Source organism: Sorex araneus, chromosome 4, assembly GCF_027595985.1.
Source record: "Sorex araneus isolate mSorAra2 chromosome 4, mSorAra2.pri, whole genome shotgun sequence".
Classification (NCBI taxonomy): Eukaryota; Metazoa; Chordata; class Mammalia; order Eulipotyphla; family Soricidae; genus Sorex; species Sorex araneus.
Genome location: NC_073305.1, coordinates 221,288,438 through 221,298,571, shown reverse-complemented (window position 1 = coordinate 221,298,571; position 10,134 = coordinate 221,288,438). Strand labels below are relative to the sequence as shown.

Below are 10,134 nucleotides of genomic sequence, written 5' to 3'. Positions count from 1 at the left end.
GAGCAGTGCTAGACGGAAGGTATCAAGGATGGCTCCAGTGCCAAGGTATCGAGGATGGCTCCAGTACCACACACACAGAGACACAGACACACACAGACACACACACACACACACACACACTGTCACTGGGAGACACACACACACACACACACACGCAGCTGCCTGCCCACAGGGTACCACTGACAGTCCTTACTGTTTATCTGCCATTTAAGACCCATTGCTGGCTCCCAGGTGTGTGTCACCTGGCCCCTGTCCTTCCCTTCCCCTGCATGTCAGGCAGAGGGAGCTTGAAGCAGTCTGTCCAAGTAAGAGAATAAAGGAGTCTCAGCCCTGGTGTGTGTGTGTAGGGGGAGGAACACACATTGCATTCAAGTTCCTCCAGGAGATTGTCTCAAAGACTTGGCACACGGGTCTATGGGCCAATAGATCTGCCCTGGGGAATCTCTCAGACAGGAGAATTCGGTAAAGGGAAGCGGGGAACCTTGACTTCAGTTAGGGTATGGGCCTCTACGTGACAAGTTTGCTCTTTGGGGAGCAGAGCAGGCCCCCAGGGTCTTCGGTCCTCTCCTGGCCTGTGGCATCCGTAGACCCCACCTCTGCTGCCCCTGGGGTGCAGGGACGCATGCTGGGATGTGAGGGGCTGTGACTGTCCATTCTGTCCGCACACAACACAGTGAATCACGCACATGGACCTGGGTGGTCCTGATGGGGGAGTTGCTTGGGGAGAGCAGAGAACAGAAGAGGCGAGAGAAGGCCGCACCTCCCTCCACCACCTCCGACCATCTACGGCCACTTGGAAGCTGACATTTCTTTTCCAGAAGTCACTGCCTTCCTGTGGAGCGAGCGGGGCTGTGACCAGGGCCCGCAGCATGGTTCACAACAGCCAGCAGCAGCCCAGAGAGGGACGGGTGCACAGACAGGCCATGGGCACCCTGACTTCTGGCTGAGCATGGAAACTCTGGCACCTGCCACCCTATGGCCGGGAAGCCTGAGTCCCGGGTTCATGAAGAAAGACAGTCATGCTTTGACGCCAAGTGTCAGGACACGGGGCGGCAACAGGGCAGCTCCCCAGGGATAGAAGGGCTAATGGGTGAGGGTCGCCCTTTCATGGGACAAACACGTCATCCAGTCGCATCCTCAAGTGCTACACACCGGATGAGGCTTAAGCTTGGGGGATATGTCACAACTAAAATCAAATGTCGGGTCGGAGAGATCGTACAGTGGGGAGGGCGCTTGCCGGGTTTGATGCCCGGCACCCCACGTGGTCACGGCCAGGAGTCATTCCTGAGTGCAGAGCCAGGAGTAACCCTGGGCACTGCCGGGGGCACCAAAGCAAAACAAATGGACACAGAATGTTGACTGGAGCGTCCCCAGTTCAGCTGCTTCTCCGCGCTTCATTTCTCTGCTCACAGCGCTGTGCTCTGGGACGCGAGCTTCTCCCCTCCCTGTGCAGAGGAGAAAGGCTCGTGGCCCAGCAAGGCCCTGGAGCTGGTGAGACGCCCAGCTCAGTGCCCAGGTTCTGTTACAAAGCAGCTGACTTGGCGACGTTAATAGATGGCGCCAGAGAGACGGGGCAGTGAGGTGCTGGCCTTGCCCATGGCCGACCCTGGGTCCCAGCTGGGCACCACATAGGGCCCCCTGAGCCCTGCCAGTTCGGGCTACCCCCAGAATCAGAGGATGAGATGTCGAGAGCAGCTCCCAGACAGCGCTGCAGATCAGCTGGGACAAAGCTGATGCTATCACTGGCCGCCCCGTCGTGCTCCCGTGGCCCGTGTCTTCTCAGCTGGCAGGGCTCTGGCCCTCTTGGCTGGCTTGACCACCTTCCGGGCACTGTTCCTCCTGCTGCTGCCCTCAGAGATCTGCCCCCTGCTGGCGGCTCGATCACTGCCCAGCTCAGGCCAGCCCCATCTAGCACCTGCCTCCACTTACCTCTCTGCCGGGCCCTTCCAGGGCTGAGCCAGGCCGCTTGGTCACGTGTGGCGTGTTTTCTGGGAAGCTGCTCCTCCTGCTGGCGCCCCTCCACCTCCCAGAGGGGCTCAGGACCCCCAGTGGCGATTCTCGGCCAACCAGGATTCCCAGTGCTTGGGCCCTGCGACGCTGGGGTTTACCCCGGCCGTCCTGGCAGTGCCGAGGGGCTGCAGGGCAACAGCCCACAATGCTGGAGACCACGTGGTGCCAGGGATCGAACACGGCTGAAACACTTCCCCGGCTCAGAGCTGCTCCCATCAGACGGAAGCATAGGTGGGTGTTCGAGGGAGCCCCTGCTCAGGGGCCAAATCCAGTGCCTGGCTGCAGACACGTGCCTGGCCCTCTGCCCTCCTGCTACTTCACAGCCCGTCACAGGGCCCTTCGGCTCGGCCAGGCAGGCAGAGCTCGGAACTCGCGTCTAGGTGGGTTTGGGGTCAGTGCTGATGCTCCTGGAAGGCTGGACCGTCCCTGTGCTCACTGGTGACATGGGTTAGCGGTGGGCCCGTCCCCGTGGAGTCCTGCCATGCTTGGTGATACTTCGATGCCCCCCCACCCCAGGGAGGGACAAGCCTAGGCACGGACAGTGCAGGAAGTCCAGACACGACCCTCACGGCCTCCCCAGGGTGTCCTCTGCATTTCCCGAAGAATCCACGGGTGCCGGTGGGCGCGGCGCCAGAATTTACCGTGAGCACAAGCTGGCGGCATTTATCCGTGTGACACTCCCTTCTGCTGAGGCTCAAGCCCTCGCTGGACTCTGCCCCAGGCCCGCAGTCTCGGCTCCCTGGGGGTCCCTCTGCCCTGCCAGATCTGCCCTAGAGAGCTGTGATGGCCTGTGTGGGCCTGGGGTCTTCACTGTTTTGTTTTGGGGGCCACTCCCAGCAGAGCACCCGGACCCCTCACACGCAAACTGCGCCCTCCCCCTGCTGAGCTCTCTGGCCTCACCCAACTCCTTCCCTTGGCTTTGCGCGTCCCCAAGCCCAGGACACCCTGGAGTGTGGACCCTGGCTTCGGGGCGTCAGAGCGTCAGTCCTCATTGCCACACACCCAACGCTTCCGAGTAAGCTGGCCACCAAGCAGCACTCAGCACCGGCATCAAAGGTCTTTCCTGTTCAGCAGCGAGCAAGTTGTAAGCTGCCCACTCAGCCTGAGGTGGAAAGCTGTAGGCCCCTTCCATCACTTGGGCACATTGTTCTAGTCAGGTTTTTCCTTTTTGGGTCACACTCAGCGATGCTTAGGGGTTACTCCTAGCTCTGCATTCAGGAATTACCTGGCTGTGTTCAGGGGAATCTGGGGTGCTGGGGGCTCAACCCGGGTCGGCCATTTTTTGTGCAAGGCAAACACCCTACCACTGTACTATTGGCCAGGTTGCTATTTTTCGGCTGTGCTTAGGGAACCCTATGGGGTGCCAGGGATCGAACCCTGGGGTCAGCCACATGCAAGGCAAACATCCTACCCACCGTACCATTTCTCCAGCCCCCCACTATTTTTTATTTTGGGTTTGGGGGCCACACCCAGCAGTCCTTTGGGGACCACGTGTTGCCAGGGAATTGACCTGGGGTTGGCAGGATGCAAGGCAAGCACCTTAACTCCTGGTATAATCACTGGGCTCCCTACTCCCATTTTCAACCACCCTGAAAACACGCACAAGACGAACTCAGCTGACACCTTCAGTCTCACCCCTGGCAGCTCGGCTAATTCCGAGGGTCAGTAGCCAATTGGAACCATCCTCAAATCCAAGCAGTTTTACCAGTTTTTATTATAAACACCAGTACATTTCAAATTTTCCCCCTTTAGATCACAAATCTAGGACTTTCTTCTCCTCTAGGTACAGAGCAGGGGACACGAGTGGGGGCTTTCCCGCTCCCGTACAGAAACTTCCTATGCCCAGCATAGGGTTGGCAACCAGACTGCACCTTCGGACAACTGGATGGCACAGACCTCGGATGCCAAGAGGTTAAGGCCGGTACAGTGTGGGGTTCCGGGGTGACCCAGCAGAACTGCACCTTGGCTGGGTGGGCTCGAGCTGCTCCGTCAGGGGCCCCGCCAACCAGCGCCCCCACTTCTTCCTGGACACTCGCTTCCCATCGCTGGAGGCGACTCACAAGAGGGTCTGGATGGATGGTGGAGGTCAGCAAACCGCTGAGATGGCCAAGGGGCCACTGTGGGGACACGTTTTGCATGCCCCTTGGGGTGGCGCTAAATGGTGGTCTTCCTCTTACCTGGCTTGAATTCATCTGGTTCCCGGGCCCGAGTCGAAACTCTGCGCTCCAATCAAGTCCTTGGCAATCTAGGTCCCCACACACTTGGATGACAAGTGACAGCACGGGGCTCAGGCAGGCAGCTGCTGTTTGGGACCTCATTTCCAAACTTACCCCCGATGAGTGCAGCGGCTTGCGACCTTCTCGCATCTGTGGGTCAAGCTGGGAAACCGTCGGAGACCGTGGCAGACAAGGACTCCTGGCCCGGGCCCGCCGTGGGGACCCACTGGGGCTCACTGAGGACTCCGGCAGCACTCTGGAACACAGGCGCACCTGGCCAGAGAGGGCTCGTGACACTGGACCCACGGAGAGGTGGGCTCTGTGCAAGGGCCCCCACAGCGGCCTCCAGGGGAGGGTGGAGACCAGGCTCCCAGGGCACTCGGGCCCCTCTGCACACCGCACAGGAAGTGAGCGCGTGCGGACCAAGCGCTCGGCTGACCCACGGGCGCCTGAGTCGGGGCAAGTCCCCTCGTGAGCCCCCGAGCATGTGGCCACCGCACCGCGCCCATGAGCTCCACTGCTGGAGAAAGAACGTTCTGGACTCTGCTGGAGCCCAGTGGCCCCCGCCCGGCCAACCAGGACCACGGCCCCCGGCGCTCCTCTGCGAGCAAACAACCAGAATCATGTCTTACAAAGAACAGACTCAAAAAATATATATAAATAAATAAAAACCTTAAAACATTCTTACAGGGATCTTAAAGAACAGAATACATGTTAAAAACTTCAGTAATTTATATCAATTTTAAGCGATACTTTATATACAATGGGGAAAAAAACACATGCATAGTCCAAATACAATGTTGAAAACAGCCATTTTCATAACAAAAGCCCCCCAACACGAAGTGTTAACACCATGTAGATGAATTCAAGGACCACCCTTTGTCTGTTGCACACAGTTTATTTAACAATATGATATAAGAAATGAGTTGGTACTTTACCATTCTATACAGTGATTGAATCTCCTTGAATTTTCTTATTTATAGTAATTATAGCGCTTGCATGATTTACACTAGAATTGCTTTTCCTCATTTCAAGTTTCACATGGAAGGAAAGAAAGAACGCCTCTTCTCTATTAACATCAGCATGGTCTAAGAGAGTGTGATCAGCCCTATTTTTTGTCTAAAACCAGTTTTATCGGAGAAACAAAGCAACAAATTCTACATCTGCAAGACAAGAGTTTGGCTTCGGCCAGTCTGTATAGATAGACGTGTGTGGGGGTGTGTGCGTGTGTGCGCAGGGGCCGATGCTAACGTCCAGGGTAGTACTTGGAGACGCCCACAGAGTTCACCATAGAAAAGAATCTTCCCGCAACGTCTGAAAGTTACCGGGATACATTATAAGCTTGCATTATTTCAGGAATCAGTTTCTGAATATTATTTTTCTTCTCACTTTTAAACATAAATGTTTAAAGTCTTGAAAATACAAATAAAAAATATGAATATAATGAACGTGTTTTTCCCGTTAAAAAAAGGCATGAGTCACCACCAATGAGGGTGAAAGGAATCCAAACAAAACCCCCCTCCCCCCAAAACAAAAAAACAAAAACGAAAAAACAAAAACAAAAAGAGAGAGAGAGAGAGACCAGATATTTAAATCAACTGGTTTTTAACAAAAAAATATATTCTTTGTATTGTTTCTTTGAACAGCAATCGACCCTTCCGGGGCATGGAAGAAGCAGTTCCATCTAGGAACAAAAGGAGCCTAGACGCCTGGGTCCAGTACAAAAGGTCCGAGGACGGCGCGGGCCGCGGCGCGCTCTCAATGCTACAAGCCCTCCACGAACTTTTCTAGGGTGTCTCCTGTGGTGTCGCCGACCAGGGACAGCTCACTGGACAGCGCACTCCTGTTGGGGGTGTTGAGCTGTGGGAGCATTGCACTCTGTTCGGGGTTCCCCAAGTGTCCCTGATCTATGGAGCTGGCCATGGTGACAGCAAGTCCTGGGTGGGGGGAGCCAGTCTGGGGCGAGACGTGGTGTGGCGAAGGCTGGGGCTGTATCCGTGGCGACGGGCTGGAATGTGGAGGCTGGGACTGGGGCCGTGGAGACTGCACAGGGGCCGGAGACCGCACCTGGCTACTGAGGGACGTGGCCATCTGCTGGCCGGGGAGGTGCGAGGCCTGTGGCTGTCCTGAGAGCATGTGCTGCTGGGGGCTCATGGGGTTCGGCTGGCCGGGTGAGCCGATCTGCTGCTTCATCTGCTGCTGCTGCAGAATCCGCTGCTGCAGGGCCTGCTGGATGCTGGGGGCGCTGTCGGCGCCCAGCCCCGGCTGCGCCATGGGAGCTGCCATCTGCCCCATGGAGCTACCCTGGATGGGGAGGTGCTGCTGCAGTCGCTGCTGCGGCATGGCCGGGGGGTAGCCGCCAGGTCCCGGGGGCTGCTGGAACTGGCTGTGCCCGGCCATGCCCCCGGCCATGCCCCCAGCCATGCCCGCACCGCCCGGAGGCGGCGGCGGCTGCTGCTGCTGTTGCTGCTGCTGGAGCAGCTGGCGCCGCAGCATCTCTCTGTACTGCGGGTTCATGCTCGCCATGCTGGGGTTGTGCCCGGGGTTCAGGATGTTCAGGGCCTGGCCCTGGGGGTTCAGGCCGCCCAGGGCCTGCTGCTGGGGGGGCACGCCGGGCCGCGGCCCGCCGGCCTGCATGGCGTTCAGGTTCTGCAGGCCGGGCTGTTGGTGCAGGCCGGGCTGGGGCTGCAGGCCGGGCTGGGGCTGGAGGCCGGGCTGGGCCTGCAGGCCGGGCTGGCTGGCCACATACTTGGCCGTGCGCTGCTTGATGAAGGCGGCCATCAGCTGCGGGTTGGACTTGAGGATGTTGAGCACCTGCTGCTGCTGCTGTGGGGAGCTGGGCGACTTCAGGGTCCGCAGCAGGTCCTGGAGGGCGCCGGGGGAGATGCTCCGGGGCGGTGGCACGCCCGACATCCGGGGCCCCGCCACCGACGGCTGCGTCTGCATGGCCATCACCGGCCTGGGCATGCCGGGCAGTGGCTGCTGCTGGGGGAGGGGCGCCTGTTGCCACTGCCCGGGGGGCAGGTTGGGCAGGACCGGCCCGCTGACCTGGCCTGGCCGGGGCACGTTCAGGCCCACGGGGGCCACCATGCCCGCGCGCCCCGGGGGCATGCCGTTGTTGATGTTCACCCGGTACAGGTGCTGCTGCTGCTGGGCCTCGCGCTCGATCTGCCGGGCCGCCTCTACTGCGGCCGGCGGGGGCTGGGCGGGGGGCGGCGGGGCGGGCACCTGGCTGCTGGGCTTCCCGGCGGACACCGTGGTGGGGGGCTGAGTCCGGGCCACGCTGGGGAAGCCGGTTGGGGCCATGCTGACGGGGGACGGCTGGGGCTGGGTGGGGGGCTGCGGCGTCTGGGGCGTGCTGGGCTGCTGCGTGGGGGTCCCGGGCGGCGCTGAGGTAGGGGAAGGCAGGCTCTGCTGAGGCACGTTGCGGGTGTTCATGGTGGCCATCCGCCGGCGCATGAGCTGGGCCTGCTGCAGGCGGTGCTGGATCTGCTGCTGGCGGAGCTTGTGTTTGATGTTGAGGCAGAAGGGCACGGGGCACTTGTTCTCTTGGCAGTGTTTGGCATGGTAGCAGCAGAGGGCGATGAGCTGCTTGCACACTGGGCAGCCGCCATTGGTCTTGCGCTTGCAGCCCTTGGTGTGCTGCACGACGCGCTTCATCTTCTGGCAGGACGGCAGCGAGCAGTTGGCGTTGCGGCACTGGCAGGCGTGCACCAGCGACTGGATGCAGCGCTGGATGCTCAGGCGCCGGGACTCCTGCGGGCTCTTGGACTGGGGCTCGCCCTGGCTGCCGCCCTCGTCGTCCAGGCCCAGGCCCCACTTCACCATCTTGTGGGTGTGGCTCTTGGTGTTGTAGCAGTTGATGCAGAGATCGTAGTCCTGCAGAAGCGAAGAGGGACACGTGTGTGAGCGCACAGCCGGGACACAGGCCGCACGGGCGCCCAGGCACGCTGCAGCCCAGAGAGCTCTGGAAACACGCTGCTCAAGGACTCACCCTCGGACCCTGGCCTCAGGGGCGCTAGTGGACACTGACCCCCTCCCCGCATTCATCTGAGCTTGCTCCCACTCCACTAACTGGGCCGCTGCTGGGCACCCTCGGTGGGCCCCCAGGGAAGCTGGCACTGAGGCCTTCACCAGGAAGAAGGCCCTGGCTTACACCATGGGGCCCACACACTGCCTCATCTTCCCCAGTTCCTGAAAGCCACCGGATGGGGACAGCGCAGTGCAACCCTCCTCTGCCCTGCCACCCTCAGGGCCAGGACGGGGCACGTGGGCCTCACTCGCAAGGGAGGATGTAGGGACCCTTCTGTGCTTCACAGACGCCACCTGGACTATGGGGCAGGGGGCAGGGTGCCAGACCGGCTGGGGAGAGCACAGGGGAAAGAGGCTGACACCAGTGGGACGCCAAGTGCTGCATCAGGAAGAACCAAACCCAAAAGACAAACAAAAGGGTCCAACTACGGCCGGAGGGACTCCTGGGCAAGGCCCGGGGCCACCCACCCCCCACATGACAACAGAACCCAGACTGTCACTGGCTTCTCTCTCGGAGGGGCGGCGGACGGTCTCTGGGGGAGTCCAGGCGAGCACGGCAGAAGCCCCGCCCCCTCGGGAGTCTCACTCGAGTCGGGGCTCACCTCGCACACGGTGCAGTGCCAGCGCGTCTCCACGTGGTGCTTGCACTCGTTGCAGGTGTAGACGAAGCGGTCCTGGCCCTGCGTGTGCAGCTCCACCAGCATGCACAGTGTGGACCACCGGGAGCGGCGCAGGGACGAGAACTCCCAGTGCTTGTCTCGGGCCAGCGTGAGGAAGGCGTCGCGCCCGTCCATGAGGTCACAGCTGAGCAGGGGGTCGGGGTCGACGATGGGGGGCAGCGTGTTGATGACAGGCCCGGCGTGGAGATGGATCACAAAGAAGACCTGCGGGCGGGGCGGGCCAGGTCAGCGCTGGGCGGACGCCCCGCCCTCCCCCCTCCCCTGCGGGCTCACCCGGGCCCACCTCCTTGTGCTTCTCCATGGTGGCGTAGAGCTTCTGGGACAGGTCGTTGGACACGTTGGGCATGCTGGGCTTCTTCTTGTTGGCTCGGCTGATGCTGCTCTTGTTCTTGTTGGTTTTCTTGTTGTTCTTCTTCTTGGCGTTCTTGCTGTCTCCCTGGCTGCCCTGCAGCACACAGAGCGGTCAGGCTGGCCCCAGGCCGCTCGCCAGCGCGGGGCCAACGGGGAAGCTGGCGGGAAAGTTGGCAGACTCGGAAGCAGAGCCCACATGAGGCCAGGAGCCAGCGGGCGGCGGAGACACACGCACACGCGTCAGCGCTGCCTGTCTCATGCCAGCTGTGGGGATGCGACCTCTGGGAGAACACCCAGAACACGGCTCAGAACCAACAACCGGGAGCCGCAGGTGCTGGGCAGTGCCCGTCCAGGCTGAACGTGGGCGGACGCTGCCCAGCCGCTCCGCCACACAGCACGGTGGCTCAGGGCCTCCTCCTTAACCCTTCTCAGCAGTCCAGTGACAGTGAAACAATCCACACCACGGAGGGCACAGCCCCGGCAGCACCACCAGCAGCAGCTCTGGGTGGGCGCTCCCCTTCCCTGAGCCCCCTGACCTCCTGTCTCCCCCAGAGGCCAGGTCAGCCCCGGCCCTGGGGGGGGGGGAGTAAGGGGGCTGAGCGACCACCACCGTGCTCTCATTCACTGCCTCGGTGACCTACACGCCCGACTGAGACCACCCTCACCTGCTTTTGGGGAGCCCGCAGAGGGGCTCCATCAGGCCTCTGGCTCCCGCCGACACTCTCGGACCTCCTTCCTACTAACACAGGCCCAGCGAGGGCAGGGCTGCGGCCAGCCGTTCCCTGTACTTAGAGGGGCCGGAGGAAGCGCCCTGGAGTGCCTGGCCACACTCCCAAGGAAGGGCC

The 10,134-nt window shown here is 60.9% G+C and overlaps 1 protein-coding gene across 3 annotated transcripts in view; it reads right to left on the bottom strand.

Moving 5' to 3' along the window:
- Positions 1–3,700: 3,700 nt before the first annotated feature.
- CREBBP (CREB binding protein) overlaps positions 3,701–10,134 on the bottom strand; it is a 109,016-nt gene continuing 102,582 nt past the window's right edge. For all 3 annotated transcript variants that reach the window (XM_055137271.1, XM_055137269.1, XM_055137270.1), the window contains 3 exons: positions 9,222–9,383; positions 8,861–9,142; positions 3,701–8,105 (listed from right to left, as the gene is read on the bottom strand). In XM_055137271.1, coding sequence (XP_054993246.1) covers positions 5,991–8,105; positions 8,861–9,142; positions 9,222–9,383 — 2,559 coding nt within the window. In that variant the 3' untranslated portion in view covers positions 3,701–5,990. The remainder of the gene's footprint in view (positions 8,106–8,860; positions 9,143–9,221; positions 9,384–10,134) is intronic.